Source organism: Gymnodraco acuticeps, unplaced genomic scaffold, assembly GCF_902827175.1.
Source record: "Gymnodraco acuticeps unplaced genomic scaffold, fGymAcu1.1, whole genome shotgun sequence".
In the NCBI taxonomy this organism is placed as follows: Eukaryota; Metazoa; Chordata; class Actinopteri; order Perciformes; family Bathydraconidae; genus Gymnodraco; species Gymnodraco acuticeps.
In genome coordinates, this window is record NW_022990016.1 from 699370 (window position 1) to 717883 (window position 18514).

General features: G+C 46.5%; 1 protein-coding gene across 5 annotated transcripts in view; it reads right to left on the reverse strand.

The window, feature by feature from the left end:
* The window catches only part of LOC117544570 (dentin sialophosphoprotein-like), a 56753-nt gene extending 42726 nt beyond the window's left edge, over positions 1-14027 (reverse strand). For 4 of the 5 annotated variants that reach the window (XM_034213733.1, XM_034213732.1, XM_034213731.1 and 1 more), the window contains exon 1: positions 13778-14027. In XM_034213733.1, the coding sequence (XP_034069624.1) occupies positions 13778-13888 (111 nt within the window). In that variant the 5' untranslated portion in view covers positions 13889-14027. The remainder of the gene's footprint in view (positions 1-13777) is intronic. The other variant, XM_034213734.1, reaches the window with a different exon arrangement.
* Between the last annotated feature and the right edge of the window lie 4487 nt (positions 14028-18514).

Consider the following 18514-nt stretch of genomic DNA (forward strand, 5'->3'; position numbering starts at 1 on the left):
CCGGACATTTAAGACATACCAAGTCTACAGATATACAGTTAGTAACAGAGTCTAAAATGCGAGTATATACATAGATGGGGGGGGGGGAAGCTGTCCATTGTACGACAGGTTGAGAATTGTACCATTACCGGGGCCAGTTTTGCAATGCTCTCCCCCAAAGGTGCTCTTTAAGAGAGGTTTTGAAGGTAAGTATAGTTTTACTTTCCTTTACAGTTGTGGGAAGAGCGTTCCACCTTGATGTGGCATAATTGCGAAACGCGTATTCCCCCTTTTTTGTGCCAAATCTGGGTTTCACATGATTTGTGGAGCTCCCTCTGGTGTTATGACGATGACAGTGACGATGACAGTGACGATGAGGATGAACAGCACAGTGATCTTGCTGGAGACGATCCCTTACTCGTGCAATTGATTTCGGGGGCGAGTAGGGAGACCTGTACATGAATGGTGTACTTGCGATCGGTGTGTAGCCATGGACAATCCTCTTATGAACATATGTTCATACTTGCCAACCCTCCCGATTTTCGCGGGAGACTTCCGATTTCATTGCCCTCTCCCGGTTTCCTCCCGGGGTCATATTTCTCCCGATTTCTGACAAAATCAGATTTACTCAGGACTGTTTCCACTCGGACTTTAATACAGCTACACCATTGTTTGGTTTCCATGGTAGCACGTCTCTTTAGTAGCGCGTGCAACTGAAAGTCTGAGAGGGTGAGGAAGATAGTCACAGCAAACAGAACAAGAATTGACAACTCGACCCTCTGCTCAAAACCCTCTGCTTGAAAATAAACTGTTCACAGACGACTTGGATTGCATATGTTTACACAGGGAATTCGACACTGTGGTGTTAGAAAAAGTTGTATTGAGAACAGCACTGGTTGCCATGAAGGATGTGAAACGCACCTCTTTGGTTGAACCAATAAATGAAAGGTAGGTACGTTTGAGGGTACAGCCCTTTCTTCTTAGCAATGTTTCGCGATACAATGAGGCATATTTCAATATAATTGTGAGAGTAACTAGAGTAAACAACATGAACAAAGCACATACGTCAATTTGTCCTCGACACCAAACGCATAGTTCACGTCACTTCCGGTCAAATAAGTCATGTGACTCGTCAAAATGGCGCCGCCCACTAGGGATGGGTATCGTTTGAAATTTATCGATTCCGATTCCGATTCCGGTTCTGCTTATCAATTCCGGTTCTTATCCATTCCCCGTTTCGATTCCAAAATTGTAAAAGAAAGAGGTCAAACGTTTAGATAACAAAAATATCTTTATTCTTTTCAGCTTTAACTGAAATTGTTACAAATAAAAAATATACATGCAATACAAATGTATTGCACAATAGCTGTGCTTTATTTTAACTGAGCAATGCCTGTGGCAAGCTATTAACACTGTGCCCAATTGTCTTTTTATTTTTTAGTGTAGTGGAGCCTCACTTCAGAGCGTTTACCGCGACCCATCTTTGGTGTTATGAAGTGACTGAGCTCGTGAACTGTCTACGGGAGGGCGGGGGGAGCCTCGCTGCGGGGCAACTGTGGACCTCTGTCGCCTGTCAGCGCAATTTATATGATGCCGTTTAAAAAAATGAAGGGCGGTGCCGGCCGTCAGCGTACCGAGCCGGCCGTCAACGGCCCGCTGACGACCGGCCGTTCTGTGATTCTCCAGGTCCGCCCTGTATTCCACCGGGTCGCCGCGGTACAGACGGACCCGCTGGAATACAGGGTCTACCGCGTTTAGGAACCGTTAAGCAGAACCGAAAAGGTGTATTTTGTACGGGTACCCGGTACCCGGCATTTTCTTATCGGTTCTCATCTGGAACCGAGTTTCGGTTCCCAACCCTACCGCCCACAGGGTTGATGTTATTTCGGTAATTAATCAGCTTAAAATCACTGATAACGTCATCGGATTAAAAAAAATCGGATGATAATTTTTTAAAATGCGTGTCATGAGGATTGCCTCCCTTCAAAAAGATCAGGCAGTTCAGAGAATCAAAGGAAGACAGGCAGACAGGCAGCTTTGCATGACATTCTTCTGGACGTGTTTCATTGTGAGGGTAGTCAATCCCTTTTTTGACAAGACAGTAGTGACGGCCATCTTGGTGACGTGTGTTGTTGTGTGAGACCAGAGATGTAGTTCATTGAGCGTTTCACAAAAAAATGTGTTACTTCACAGTTTTACAACACATTTTCTTTTTTTTTACTTGCAAAATCATCTTTTAAATTGACAAACATCATATGTGTAATTCGTGGCACAATTCGAAAGATAATCTTTCTCTCTCCATTGACTTCAATACATAATTTTTCCGAAATAAGGTCCCATGAAGCTCCCCCAGAAGGGGAGGGACTTCAGCACTCTATACAGTGAAACTGTAAATCGTGGACACATAATCAAAGGTTTCACTGGAGGAGCAGAATTAAACATCAGCTGTAAGCAAAGGCCTTATTGGAGAATTATATATTTATATCATACATGCAAACTGAATCTTGGAAGTTCAGCACATATACTGTACAAGAGACTGATATACAGTGGGGCAAAAAAAGTATTTAGTCAGCCACCAATTGTGCAAGGTTCTCTCACTTAAAAAGATGAGAGAGGCCTGTTATTTTCATCCTAGGTACACTTCAACTATGAGAGACAGAATGGGGGGAAAGAATCCAGGAAATCACATTGTAGGATTTTTAATGAATTAATTGGTAAATTCCTCAGTAAAATAAGTATTTGGTCACCTACAAACAAACAAGATTTCTGGCTCTCACAGACCTGTAACTTCTTCTTTAAGAGCCTCCTCTGTCCTCCACTTGTTAACTGTATTAATGGCACCCGTTTGAACTCGTTATCAGTATAAAAGACACCTAGTATCCATAACCTCAAACAGTCACACTCCAAACTCCACTATGGCCAAGACCAAAGAGCTGTCAAAGGACACCAGAAACAAAATTGTAGACCTGCACTAGGCTGGGAAGACTGAATCTGCAATAGGTAAGCAGCTTGGTGTGAAGAAATCAACTGTGGGAGCAATTATTAGAAAATGGAAGACATACAAGACCACTGATAATCTCCCTCGATCTGGGGCTCCACGCAAGATCTCACCCCGTGGGGTCAAAATGATCACAAGAACGGTGAGCAAAAATCCCAGAACCACACGGGGGGACCTAGTCAATGACCTGCAGAGAGCTGGGACCAAAGTAACAAAGGCTACCATCAGTAACACACTACGCCGCCAGGGACTCAAATCCTGCAGTGCCAGACGTGTCCCCCTGCTTAAGCCAGTACATGTCCAGGCCCATCTGAAGTTTGCTAGAGAGCATTGATCCAGAAGAGGATTGGGAGAATGTCATATGGTCAGATGAAACCAAAATAGAACTTTTTGGTGTCATATGGTCAGATGAAACCAAAATATAACTTTTTGGTAAAAACTCAACTAGACGTGTTTGGAGGAGAAAGAATGCTGAGTTGCATCCAAAGAACACCATACCTACTGTGAAACATGGGGGTGGAAACATCATGCTTTGGGGCTGTTTTTCTGCAAAGGGAACAGGACGACCGATCCGTGTAAAGGAAAGAATGAATGGGGCCATGTATCGTGAGATTTTGAGTGACAACCTCCTTCCATCAGCAAGGGCATTGAAGATGAAACGTGGCTGGGTCTTTCAGCATGACAATGATCCCAAACACACCGCCCGGGTAACGAAGGAGTGGCTTCGTAAGAAGCATTTCAAGGTCCTGGAGTGGCCTAGCCAGTCTCCAGATCTCAACCCCATAGAACATCTTTGGAGGGAGTTGAAAGTCTGTGTTGCCCAGCGACAGCCCCAAAACATCACTGCTCTAGAGGAGATCTGCATGGAGGAATGGGCCAAAATACCAGCAACAGTGTGTGAAAACCTTGTGAAGACTTACAGAAAACGTTTGACCTCTGTCATTGCCAACAAAGGGTATATAACAAAGTATTGAGATGAACTTTTGTTATTGACCAAATACTTATTTTCCACCATAATTTGCAAATAAATTCTTTAAAAATCAGACTGATTTTCTGGATTTGTTTTTCTCATTTTGTCTCTCATAGTTGAGGTATACCTAGGATGAAAATTACAGGCCTCTCTCATCTTTTTAAGTGGGAGAACTTGCACAATTGGCGGCTGACTAAATACTTTTTTGCCCCACTAGCCAGTGAAGTAAAAGTGGAGGGACTTTTTTTTTTATTGTACTATATTTATTACATTTTATGCATTTGTAGTTAATTCTATTATTAGTAGATTCTAATTTTTTATGTTTGTGTTTTTTTATTCATATTGTAGTAGTTGCAGGGAGTCTGAGAACAAACAACTAATTCATTGTGCAAATACAAAACATTACACTTTGAAGAGTAATCTGTTGGATTTGACTGAAATATTATCAAGTCCCTTATGTTGTGTTCGGGTCTCCCGTGACCCGTTTCAAGTTACAATTATATAATAACTATGCTCTAGTTATTTTTCTCGGAACAAGGCTTCATGATATCCTCCACAACAGCTATGTAACCACTGTAAAACAGATTTGGACAATTTTAGCCAAGTCTGAAGGTCTCTAAAAAAAAAAAGTGTATAATTTGGTGTTCGGGTCTGGGAAGACCCAGCAGCATTGCTTTGGGTGACTCGGGGTCAAATTTGGCTCAATCAAGATTCATCTTTGACTTTAGACACCCCACCCCCACCCATCCACTGTAACAATAATTTGTTCGCAACATGCACCTGGTCTCCCCTCCCTCTGGCCCAACTTCCCCCCACGGAAACTCCACCTTTCACAAAGAATATGTACACTAACACTTGAACCTGAACACACACATGCACGTGTGCAATATAGATGAGTAACACATGCGTCACTTTCGGGCAAAAAGTACGGCTCCGCCCACTTTTGGGGGAAAACAAAGCTGTCATTTGAATGGCGTTCAATACAAATTCTGAAGTTTTTGCCAATCCGATCAGAAATTTAAGAAAACCGTGGATGTTTGGATATTCAAAGAGCCCGATTACAATGGCCAGACAGGCAAACAATTACATTAAATCAACTTTTATTTGCCGTACTCGCCATAAACTGTTCAGGGGTGCCGTAAGGGGGTGAAAAGTTAGGACGATTCTAAGGGCCCGTGACTGACAGGGGCCCAAACATTTTTAGAACATTAAGAAACAAAAATTAAGTAACCTTTCTTCATTCATCAATAATTAACATTAATAGAACGTTATATTGATAATGCACTCACTACATTTACGATTCATTTAACTTTTTTTCCTCCAAAAGTTAATTATCCAATGTCTCTGTACACCCCCCTCTATTTACATGTAATGGTGTGGTCCTGCCTCCAACTGCGGTGCGGCGGCACCGGCACTTTCTAGCAGAGAGTGAGAGCATGTGAGCATAACAAGACAGCTTAGCCAGGCGGCTGCTGCTAGAATCAAGCAACACCTGGTGGACGAGAACACTGCCTTCACTGGTTGAGTTAATAACGAAAACACAAAGCTAAGACCAGAAAACTGGCATAAAACAGAAAAAACAGCACAGGTAACTCCGGTGCTTACCCCAGCGTCAGCCAAGTGGCTGTACAGGCAGGACACAGTTAGGCTGAGCCACGCTACTGCTAACTGGCTAAACAAGAAAACGCAGCCAACAGAAACTCAAAATGCTAATGATAGCTTGGCTCAGAACGCCACGGTCAGAAAAAGTACAAAAGAGCACAACAAGGGCAACTCATGGGAGAGGGAGCGGAAACGCTGCCGTCACCAAAAAGTTCAAGCCAAATAGCAAACAAGACAGTAATCAGGACAACTTAGCTGGGAGAGGGAGCGGAAACACTGCCATCACCGACCAAGCCGACACCAACCTGTCCGATCAAAGTTTCTGCGCAGCCGGCCACAGCTCCTGGAGAACGAGTAAGCCCGCGGCTCCGACTGGATCAGTCGCGAAGCTGCACACAACCAGCCGTTTGCAGAGAAATCCTTAGATCAAACGTTCCAACCGAAACGCTGTAGGCTACAAGAATGTAGGCACGGCACTCTCGTGCAGCGAGAAGATGAAAGGGAACAGATCCTCTGACGACATCGGCATATATATAGCCGGTGTAACGTGGGTCACAGGTGACTTTGTTGTTATTGGTACTCGAGCTGCGCATGCGCGCGATGGACATATCCAGTGCTAAAGCACCAGTCAGTAGGGACGAAATAGAACTCATTGAGACACCCAGAATCAGCACTTTTGGAACAGGAAGAGAAATAGAGGGATATGAGGCATGGCTAGAATGGGTATCTGTTTGTTTTTTTGACCAAAACACTTCATAGACATGTTTTTTATATTTGTATATGCCAGGCCTGTAAGTGGCGCTGTAGTCCTGCCACAAAAGCAGTGAAGAAGACTTCCCGCGCATGGTTGCCCTTCTGTTTATTCTCCGCTGTCGACGCTCTGGCTCTTTTTCTCCCTTCCCGAGACAAGCGCTGTAAATCTCTCCGGTAGTCCACCAGCAGATGAAAAACACCCACCTTTCTGCCTCGTCCTAGGGACGAGGGGACCGTGCAGCAGAGTTTCAGTTAGATTTTTTTTCGCCGGTCAACATGTCCGTTAAAGTTTAAATCTTCCGGACAAAATTAGAAAAGTGCCGGTCAAAGGTCTTCTTTGTTATTTATTGAGCTTTAAAACAAATGAATAATGACTATATATAAGAATAAAAAACGGAGCCTCTCTTTTCCTCCCCCTATTCTGACAGCCCAGCAGCTGATCTCTGAGCAGGAGAGGTGGGGCGAGGCGGGGCTATTGCGTCATCATTCACTGATCTGTGAGAGGTCTCAGAGAACAGAGGAGAAAGCTCAGAATATGTTGAGGAGTTGGACTCCAGATGAGAAGAGGACATTAATAATGTTATCAAACAGGATGACATTTTGATTATGATCTCAGTGGTCAACTAGGTGCAGCAAGTAAAGTCATGGACGTAATTTCCACTGGGGACAGGGGGGATATGTCCCCCCCCACTTTTCAAAATCCCATTTGTGTCCCCCCCCCCACTTTTTAAAGGTGTTTATTATTTATTTTTTACTCAAGCGGTCATCGTCACGGAGGAGCGTCTGTGTGTGTGTGTGGCACGAGTGCGCCTTGTGAGAGAGAGATAGAAAGAGAGAGAGACAGAGAGAGAGAGACATAGAGAGTTACGGGGGCTGTTGTTAGCATTTGGTGCTAGCTCGGAGCTAACAGAGATTAGTAACTGTTTCAACCATAGATATATATATAAACACTAGATGACTCACCCGCGCTGCTGGCCAATGGAGACCGACGTTGCCACATGGCGGCCATCTTGCCACAGGCAGCTCGCTCATTCATAACATTATGTCTATGGTGCACTATTGAAATAACCATAGCTTGCTCAATTTTCAACCAATTTTCAAACGGTTTGGTTTGTTATAAACATCAAAAAACAAATATTTCCATCTATTAGTTGTATATAAAATAAGTTAAGAAATCCGTCCAATGTGTACTATAGGTCAGTACAAAATAAAAAACACAGATTGAAAGGGGAGTGATTAGTCAAATATGCATAAATAAAAAGAAAGAATGCAGACTATGATAAAGATAGGAGAGAGGAGTTGATCAAATATTTGTTATTGGTTGTGAGCATATTCTAATGGTTTTTGATTATTTAAATATATACAGTTCTGTTTTATATGAGTGTTGAGAACTGTATTCATAAATCTCTTAATGTTGCCCTCAAAGTGCACCAGATTGATGCATTTAGCTTCAATTTAAAGAAAAAAAATCTTCCTGGGGTGCATGCCCCCGGACCCCCCTAGAGGGTGTGAGGTCATCACAGATAAAAAAAGGTTCACATGGATAGGATACTAGATAAGTGTGCACACTCATTATATACACTACTCATTTTTCTTGGATTTGTTAACACTAGTCCCTAATATATTTGTAGAAAGGCAGGAAATGGAATTAAATTCAGAAAAAGTTTCATTGCGGAGGACCCCCTGTTTTGTGTCCCCCCCCCACTTCTCAAACCAAAGTTACAGCCTTGAGTAAAGTTATAAGACTTAAGTGACTCCTGGACTAAATTCACAAGCTACCCTGCAGCATACAAAGCCAATAAACTAGCTGCACATTTGCCAGCTTTGATAACACTTTAATGCTTCAATAATTAAAATCAAAACATATAATATATCTAATTCAGAAATGGACCAAGTTGCAGAATGAGTAGTTCTCATTCATAACACTCCGTTCGATGTCTCACTATGGGATGCGCCTCATCGCGGAGCAAACAGAAGCATCAATCTCATTACGCCAATCCTGATTGGCTGGAGATCTTGACGTCAGCGTCAGGGAAATCACCCCCTATAAGTAGCTTGCGCCACAACGCATGCGCCATTCAAACACCTCTTCTCGCTTCAGAGCACATCTCTATGGTAGCCGGACAAGCTTCACGGTCCACAGACTGAACCCAAATATCCATTTCGGTCGACGGGCGCTTGCCGGCTACTCCTTCTGCTTCGCAGGAAGACGGTAATTACTAACGCTAGTTATTGTCGAAAATCGACCTCGCCGCTCTCTTTCCCCGGAAAGTAAGCTAGGTCTGACTTTTTTCAAGCTAGCGTTAGCTTGCTCCCTCACTACCGACACCACGGTAGCGAGGAAGTCTTTTCTTTTCTCTTCCCCACGGAGGAGGAAAGGATTAAAAGGAGCATACTGCCACACCAGTCAGTATTCTCCGGGAATAAAAGACCCACACCGTCCTTTTCTCCGGATTAAGGACAGGGTGGTTACCTCTTTTTCTCCCAACCTACCTGTTGAGAGCGGGTCCTCTCCACGCCACGAGGCGAACAAGATGGACGCCCCTCTCCCTCACACCAGAGGAGTCAGGGACTCGGTGGCTCGACTCTGCGGCTGCGGGTTGAAGATCTCGGGCACAGACACACACCAGGTCTGCTCGTCCTGCCTCGGGCTGGAACACGCCCGAGGCGCTATCGACAACCCCGGCTCGTGCGGACATTGTGTACGCTTCACCGTAAAGAGCCTCCGCCGACGGCTAGCACGCCAAGCTAGCCTGTCGGAGCAGGAACCCCCCATGTCCTCTGACCTGCCGGCCGGCAGTCAAGACGCGGGGACATCTGCCACAGAGAGTGAACCCCTCTCCATGTCGGTCTGGGGCTCAGTATCTGAGATGGCCGCAGAACCGGATTCCCGCGCCCTGGCAGGCCGGGACCCGGTGGCGGCAAGACACGCGGGAACGGGACCCCACGCTTTACCGAGCTGGGGCTCCCGGTTAGACCTCACCATGGTCTCACCCGCGGAGGATGTCCTCGAGCTTCACTACGACGAGGACGAAGAGGACGCCTCGGTGTTCCTCCTGTCCGAGTCGGATGAACATGAAGAGGACATCTTCATGTCATCGGCTCAGGCTGCAAAGCCTGGAGCGAGGGCTGCTCTCCCAGACGATAGCACACCAGCTTCGCCCTGTCTGAGTATGGACCTGCAGGCCGTGTGCAAACGCGCTGCGGCCAGACTCGACATCCCGTGGCCTAAAATGGCCAAGGAGACCTCCAGGTCCCGCTACGAAGGGAAACATTTTCCCCAAGCAGCGCGGACAAAGAGGCAACTCCTTCCGGTCTTCCCGGAGATGTTGGATGAGGTGTCGATTTCAGTCGACAATGACTGAACGGTCCTACAAAGCCGCAGCGTTGTCCGCCAGGGCCCTGAATGTGGCCTCGCTGCTAACCGCTTACCAAGCGGAGCTCTGCGAGGACCTGTCGGGTAACCCGGGGGCAGCCACTCTGGACGAGATGGCAGCGGTCACAGACATCTGTCTCCGTGTCCAACGCTGCGCCGTCCAGGCCACAGGTAAGGCAATGGGGATCATGGTGGTGCAGGAAAGAGTGAGATGACTCAACCTCACCAACCTCCCAGACCGGGAAAAGGAGGATGTGCTGGATATGCCCATCGTTCCTGAGGGAATTTTCGGCTCCGCTCTTGCTTCCATGCAAAAGAGGTGTGAGTCGAAAAAGAGGGAGGACGAGGCACTCCACCTCTGCCTCCCTCGAAGGGTCCAGCCGCTGCCTTCGCAGCAGCAGTCCTTCGCCCAAGCTGCCTTGAACCCTGCTCGGTTTAAAACACCGAGAACGCAGAGGTCGCAGCCCGCCCCGAGTCCCCAGCCCAGGCTGGAGACGAGGGCGAGCTGGCCCAGAAAATCTCCGGTTCCGGCTGCAGCTCAGGCGCAGCCAAACCAGAATTTCGGCCAGCAGGCGAGGAAGAAGAAGCGAGCGGCGTGACAGCCCCTCCTTCTCCCCTCCGTGACAGAGCTGGAAGTCCACGGTTCCCCAGCTCTAAATGTGTTCCCGCCGCCTCGAGAGATGCCTCAACACCATCCTCAAGTCCGCAAAAACACATGTCACAAATCTGTTTGTTCCTCTGTCATAAAACATTTGCCGCTGACGCATCCAGGCTTCAGGCCGAGGGCGCAGCTAAAAAAAATGATAAGAAAAACAATAAAACCAATAAACAGCCCGTCAACTGTTCCCCTTCTGAGAGCAGCTTCGGCATCTCTCAAAAGGCGGATTACAGGCGGGTCTGTGAAGGCACCACCGTCACGCGCATGCGCAGTGCCGGCTGGGGTTTTAAAAGCACCACCGCCACGCGCATGCGCAGTGCCGGCTGGGGTTGTGAAGGCACCACCGTCATGCGCATGCGCAGTGTCGGTGGGGATTGTCGAAAGGGGGCACCACTGTGTTCAGACACTAGAGGGCCCCATAACACAACAAATAGAGACTCAGAGGGGAAGAGATGTGACATCTCCACTGGCTCTAAGGAGCATGCAGTGGAAGATGCTCACATCATCTGCTTGGGTTTTCAAGACAGTAACACGGGGCTACAGACTCCAATTCGCTGTCACCCCCCCTCGCTTCTCGGGCATTCTGCATTCGCAGGCCCGAGGAGAGTCAGCCCATATTCTGGAGAGAGAGATTCTCTCTCTCCTAGAAAAGAGGGCTATATCTATTGTACCCGCCGAGCAGAGTCAGGGCGGCTTCTATTCCAAGTACTTCCTCGTTCCCAAACGGGAAGGGAACGGAATTCGGCCAATACTTGATTTGAGGGCTCTGAATAAATATCTAAGAAGATATAAGTTCAGAATGCTCACTCACACATCTCTGCTGCGGCTCGTGCGACAAGACGACTGGTTCACATCAGTCGACCTGAAAGATGCGTATTTTCACATCCCAGTATATTACCCACACAGGAAATATCTGAGATTCGCATTTCAGGGGATCTGTTATGAATACAGAGTACTCCCCTTCGGTCTGTCTCTCAGTCCAAGGGTGTTTGTACGATGTACGGAAGCCGCGATAGCCCCGTTAAGACAACAGGGTATTCGCCTGGCGACCTACCTGGACGACTGGCTGCTTCTCGCACAGTCGGAGCAGGAGGCTGTTACGCAGACAAATGTCCTCGTAAAGCACCTGCTCAACCTGGGTTTCATAATAAACACAGAGAAGAGCATGTTGTGCCCCGCGCAGACTATACTCTTCCTGGGTTTACGCCTGAACTCGGTGCCCTTTTCAGCTCGCTTGTCAGCGGATAGAGTGAAACCATCACTCTCCGCGCGCCATGGCGCGCGGAGAGTGATGGTTACTGTGAAATGCGTAATGGCACTGCGCCACTGGCTGCACCCGACTTTTCTAGTACGAGGTGTGCCTATGGGTGCTGTCCTTTCACGGAAAGTGGTCACCACGGACGCATGTCTGACAGGTTGGGGAGGTATTTATGAAGGTCGGCCGGTGAGGGGTCTCTGGAGCAGAGACCTCCAGCGGGCGCACATAAATTACCTGGAGATTTTAGCGGTGTTTCTCACCCTAAAACGCTTTCTGCCTTTCCTCAGGGGACATCACGTCCTCGTGAGGACAGACAATACGACCACAATATCGTATATTAACCGCCAAGGGGGTTTGCGTTCTCTCCAGTTACACACACTGGCGCGCAAACTGATCCTATGGAGCGTTAGACGTCTCCTCTCTCTGAGAGCGACGCACGTACCGGGAGTGAGGAACCTCGGGGGAGATCTACTGTCCAGAGGTATACCAGTTTATGCAGACTGGACTCTACATCCAAGGATTGTGAGCCAGCTGTGGGTGCGTTACGGCAGAGCCGCGGTGGATCTGTTCGCATCAAAAGACAACGCTCAGTGTCAGCTGTTCTTTTCGATGCGCGATCTAAATGCACCGTTAGGCGTGGATGCACTCGCGCACAATTGCCCCCCGGGCCTTCTGTACGCGTTCCCACCCCTGGCTCTGATACCCCCAACTCTGGCCAGAGTGAGGGAGCAACGCCACACACTTATCCTGATAGCTCCGCACTGGCCAGCTATGTACTGGCTAGCGGAGATATATCAGCTGCTGTGCGGGCAGCCATGGCAGCTCCCACTACGCAGGGACATACTGTCCCAAGCGGGGGGGGCGATCTTTCACCCACACCCAGAGCGCTTGGCTCTATGGGCCTGGCCCGTGAGTGGTACAATCTAAATACAGTGTGACATGACGCTGACCCTGGCAGCTGCCAAGCGAGCCAGTGGCACTCATGCACTATCTGTACAGTTTTCATGCACTCAGTTTGCCCCAGGGCAAACAGAGTGTGGTTGAAGCCTGACCCTGCCTTTATCTTAAGGCGGTCGGTTCGGGTACCACATTTGACATTAAGGCATCCTCCCCACCACTGTATTCCTCCGGGGAACAGCGGCCGGATTTGCCGTGTCCAGCCCGTGCTTCACGCACGTACAGGGACAGATCAAGGGTGCTTTGTCATAATGACCAACCCCTTGTGTCCTGGGCTAACCCTTATAAGGGCAAGCCTGTTACTAAGCAACGGCTCTCCCACTGGTCTGTGGAAGCAATTGCTTTGGGGCTCATACGAGTCAGAGTTCGCAGGCACCCTCGGGTCCGCGAGCTCTTTCGACTCAGAGTCTGGCTGCATTCTGGACTCTGTCCAGGATGTCTCCCATCAAATACATTGGTGCAGCGGCGAGCTGGTCCTCGCCGCTCACTTTTGTCTGCCTCCTAACAGGCTGGACGTTCTGCTCCCAGTGTGACTCAAGCAGTGCTGGGCACCTGGTTGAGTCAGAGCTCTACCTGTTAAGTTCTGGTTGGTTTGGTGATTTTCGAGATAAGCTCGTCTGGCAATACGGGAGCTACAATTGCCCATAGTGAGACATCGAACGGAGTGTTATGAATGAGAACTATAGGTTACTTACGTAACCCCAGTTCTCAGAGTAACATGAAGTGAGATGTCTCACCAGACGGCCCTCCTTGCTATGGTGAAGTGAGAAGAGGTGCTTATTTTGAATGACGCATGCGTTGTGGCGCAAGCTACTTATAGGGGGTGATTTCCCTGACGCTGACGTTAAGATCTCCAGCCAATCAGGATTGGCGTAATGAGATTGATGCTTCTGTTTGCTCCGCGATGAGGCGCATCCCATAGTGAGACATCTCACTTCATGTTACTCTGAGAACTGGGGTTACGTAAGTAACCTATAGTTTTGTACGTTTACTTGAGTAACATTTTGATTGCAGGATTTTTACTTGTAACACAGAATTCCTACACTCTGGTACTTGTACTTTTACTCAAATACAAGATCTGAGTACTTCTCCCACCTCTGCTTCCTGCCTGTTTCTCCTGTTAGCATCTCCATAAAGGCCATTTATTAAACCCATAACATAGCTTACCACTTTTACCTCTCTAGCTACCATTTACAATTAAAGCATAACTATTTTTGAATATTTACCAAACAGTTCTGGTGGGCCGTGACGTCATCTTTGGAGGATAACGCTCCTGTGATCTTCGTCTGTTCGGACCGCTGACAAAGTACACAGAGCAGCCTGTCATCCTCGTACATGTCTCCAGACTCACTGCTAATAAAGTCGTTATTTGTTTAAAGTAAATGTTTATTCATGTTTAGGCAGGTTTTAAGGTGTTAATACACGTTAGTTCACAACCGTTGCTCAAAGCTACTTCCTCTCTCCTCTGTCGCCCCGCCCGCCCGTCTCTGTAGTAGTGGGTTGCCAGGTATTGTTCGAAATATCCCCCTCATCGATGTGCCTAAAGTTCGCAGTTCAGTTCAATCTCTTTAAATATTAGTTCGAAATAATGAGATAGTAAGTCTAAATAATGATATAGAAAGTCTAATAAATGAGATAGAAAGCCTAATTAATTAAATAGTAAATCTATACAATGAGATGGTAAGTCTAAATAATGATATAGTCAGTCATAATAAGGAAATAGTAAGTCATAATAATGAAATTAAGTCTAAATAATGTTATAGTAAGTCCAAATAATGATATAGTAAGTCATGATAATGAAATACTAAGTCATAATAATTAGATATAAGTTAGTCTAATTAATGAGATAGCAAGGCAAGGCAAGGCTATTTATATAGCACCTTTCAACACAAGGCAATTCAAAGTGCTTTACAAAAAATGAAAGACATTAAGAAAATGGCATTTCAAATCAGTCATTAAAAAGAAAAGATAATAAAATAAACATTAAAAGAAAAAATACATGGATAAAAGTTACAGTGCAGAGAAGAAAAGTCTTTAGTCTGGATTTAAAAGTAGTCAGATTTGCAGCGGAGCTGCAGGTTTCTGGGAGTTTGTTCCAGATATTTGGAGCATGATAACTAAACGCTGCTTTACCATGTTTAGTTCTGACTCTGGGGACAGAAAGCTGACCAGTCCCTGAAGACCTGAGAGATATGGATGGTTCATAATTTAGCAGTAGGTCAGAAATGTATTTTGGGCCTAAACCATTTAAAGCTTTATAAACCAGCAGCAGTATTTTGAAATCTATTCTTTGACACACAGGAAGCCAGTGTAAAGACTTCAGAACAGGAGTGATGTGATCCACTTTCTTAGTGTTAGTGAGGACTCGAGCAGCAGCGTTCTGAATTAGCTGCAGCTTTCTAATAGATTTTTTAGTGAGACCTGTAAAGACACCATTACAGTAGTCCAGTCTACTGAAGATAAAAGCATGGACAAGTTTTTCCAAATCCTGCTGTGACATTAGTCTTTTAATCCTAGATATATTCTTTAGGTGATAGTAGGCTGATTTAGTAACTGTTTTAATGTGACTACACTGCATCCTCATCTTCAGTAGTTTTTGCTTCAGTGCAGCTACAATAAAACATGCCAATTAACACCACACATTTGCTCTTGATGGTAAACTCTTTATTTGATTGTAATCTGACATTACTTCAAACATTTTAGCACAGCTAATACAAAAGTATTTGTTTGTATTAATTACATTCTTTGTCTCTTGAGTTACCATGTCCATTGGGGGAGGTTACTTCCTGGTTCAGCAAAGGGCGTGGCTGAGCGCTGAGGGCTCATAAATACTGCAAGGAGCCAATTGGGACAGATTGGGACAAACCACCTGCTTCCATGTCAAAGGGGAGATTTGGGTTTTGTCAGTGTCCTTTGTGTATGATGTGACTATTAATTATCCCTTGGGTTCAACTTGGTTTGGCCAAGCCCCTATATAGGTTCCTTGGTTTTTCATTGTAGGGGGGTCAGTTTTGTTGAGTTAACACCTGTTATGTGCCTTTGAGGTATTTTCTGTTGACCTCTTTTATAGGCCTAGTTATTATATGATGTTCTTGTGGACTTTTGGGGTAAATAAAAACCCTAGTTTATTTAAACCACTCCTGTGTCCTGTTGCCTTACTGCTTGGTCCCTGACAAAGTCCATGACTACACCTAGATTTCTGGCTTTATCTGTTGTTTTAAACATTGCAGACTGAAGCTCAGCGCTAACTTTTATACGTTCTGCCTTGGCTCCAAAAACCATTACCTCAGTTTTATCTTTGTTTAATTGGAGAAAGTTCTGACACATCCAGTCATTGATGTGTTCAATGCACTTACTCAGTGTTTGAATTGGAGCATAGTCTCCTGGTGAAATTGTTACGTAAATGTGTGTGTCATCCGCATAGCTATGGTAACTTATTTTGTTGTTTTTCATTATCTGAGCCAGTGGTAGCATGTAGATGTCAAAGAGAAGAGGCCCCAAGATGGAGCCTTGAGGAACCCCACATGTCATATTTCAAGAAAGTCTAATGGACAGTCCCCACAGGAGCAATTTGGGGTGAAGTGTCTTGCCCAGGGACACAACGACATGCTGACTGCAGTGGGACTCGAATCTGCTACCCCCTGATTTGAAGTCCAGCACACTATCCACTGAGCCCATTGAGTAGGGACTAGGGAAGGGACTAGAGGAAGGACTTGGGGAGAGACTAGAGGAGGGACTAGAGGAGGGACTAGAGGGACTAGAGGAGGGACCAGAGGAGGGACCAGAGGAGGGACTCGAGAGGACACTCGAGAGGGAGCTGGAGGAGTGACTCGAGAGGGGACTCGAGAGGACACTCGAGAGGTGACTCAAGAGGGGACTCGAGAGGACACTCGAGAGGAGACTTGAAAGTGGACTCGAGAGGGAACTCGAGAGGTGACTTGAGTGGACTCGAGAGGTGACTCGAAAGGAGGCTTGAGAGGGAACTCGAGAGGAGACTTGAGGGTGAACTCGAGAGGTGACTTGAGGGGGGACTCGAGGGGGGACTTGAGAGGGGACTCGAGGGGGGACTTGAGAGGAGATTCGAGAGGGAACTTGAGAGGGGACTCGAGAGGGAGCTGGAGATGTGGCTTGAGAGGGGACTTGAGAAGGAACTTGAGAAGGAACTTGAGAGGAGACTTGAGACGGTCGGTTCGCCAACAGAACATGGGGGGCTGGAGTCGGCCGGAATGCCGACAGGGCACGGGGAGCTGGCGTCGGCCGGTACGCCGACAGGACACGGGGACCTGGCGTCGGCCGGAGACGAGGGGCTGGAGTCAAAACCATGGCTGCTGGGGCCTGTACTGGAGCCCAAAGCATGGCTTCTGTGGCTAGGGCTGCTAGCCTGGACTTGCGACTCCTTCTCATAGGAGCCATTTGGAGGAATCACACACCGAGAGGAAGTCCAAAATCCAGCCAGGTAAGAATTGAACTAAACCTGGTTTCTCCATAGCCCTCTGGTGCGCCTCAGCCAGAGCAGCCTCTCGCTACTGAACTCCGGACGCTAGTGATGTTACGTAATGCGCCGAGGCTTCGGAGCGTGTGTCGAGTAATCCCCGAAGCTTTTTGTGAAGCATGTATCGAGGCTTGTATCGTTTTGGGCCAGTGACGTCATCGATGACAAACGAAGCCTCGCTGCCTGTCGATACCACGTGACTGCTTCAGGAAGCGATTCAGATCGGTTGAACCCTGGTTGAACCACAACGCTCATATTACCCATGGATGTATAATAAGAACCATATTACCCCTCCTGTACCCGGGCCCGGTGACACGATGGAGTTAAGAGAGCTCAGACCCTCACCTATATAGAGGTTGGAACATGTCATAAGTATAAATGAATAAAAGCATAAATAAAAGTAGGAACAAAAACATGAATAAATAAATGAATAAATACAGGAATAAATATGGTCCAGTGTTTTCAGTCAGAATCAGTGAGTGTGCTGTGGCTCAGCTGGAAAGCAGTTGACTCACGACCGCAGGGTCCCTGGTTCAACGACTGAACAATACTTATTTTTTATTGTTTATAAAAGCTACAGCTAAATGAGATAATGTAGTTAATAAATGTAATATTTGATATGGTTTAGCCTTTCTCAAGCTACAACATGGTTAAGTTTATGAATATTATTAAGGAATACAAATCCCTCTTTGCAATGTTTACCAGACTCTTTAGGCTTTTCAATCACAATCATTAAACTGGAATAAATACAATATTGTTGAAATGAAAATATGATTTAATGTTCGTTGTTATTCTAAGGCTTTACTCATTGGGAACTCGGTATGAGATAGAGCACACTGTTGAGATGTCCAATCTGCCTGTTTTACACACTTTGACCAACAGGGGGTTTGTGTTCAAATGAAGCCCATGATGAAGCCTCATGAGATGAACCCTTATGCGAACCAATTGGCTGGAAAGCTTCAAAGCTTCATAAGGCTTCATCTCGCCATCACTACCGGACGCTCCCCTCCATCGATCAGAGCAGTAAGCCAGAGAAAAGGAAAAATCCAATAATTCCTGCTCAAATTGATCTGCTGGGCCCATCCTTGGTTGGTTCGTACTGTTACGGTGAGTGAAGCAAGCAGGACCCAAATGCAGATAACGCTGAAAAATGCCTTTATTTCAAGGATAAATAAAAATAACTTGGAAAAAACAGAACTCTCACCGGTGAACTCATTCACAAACAAAAGACGAACCAACACTGAACACAGGACGAGACAAGACTAAATACAGGGAGGGGTAATCACAAGACGAGAAACAGCCGGGCAGTGGAGGAGAAACACAAGGGCGAGAGGTGAACACAATCAGACAATAAGACACACCAGGGAAACTAACGACAGGGGGAAAACACAGGAAGAAGGACCAGACAATATACAAGGAGGAAAATACCCATAACCAGACATACAAAACTACAAACGTGACATAACAGGAG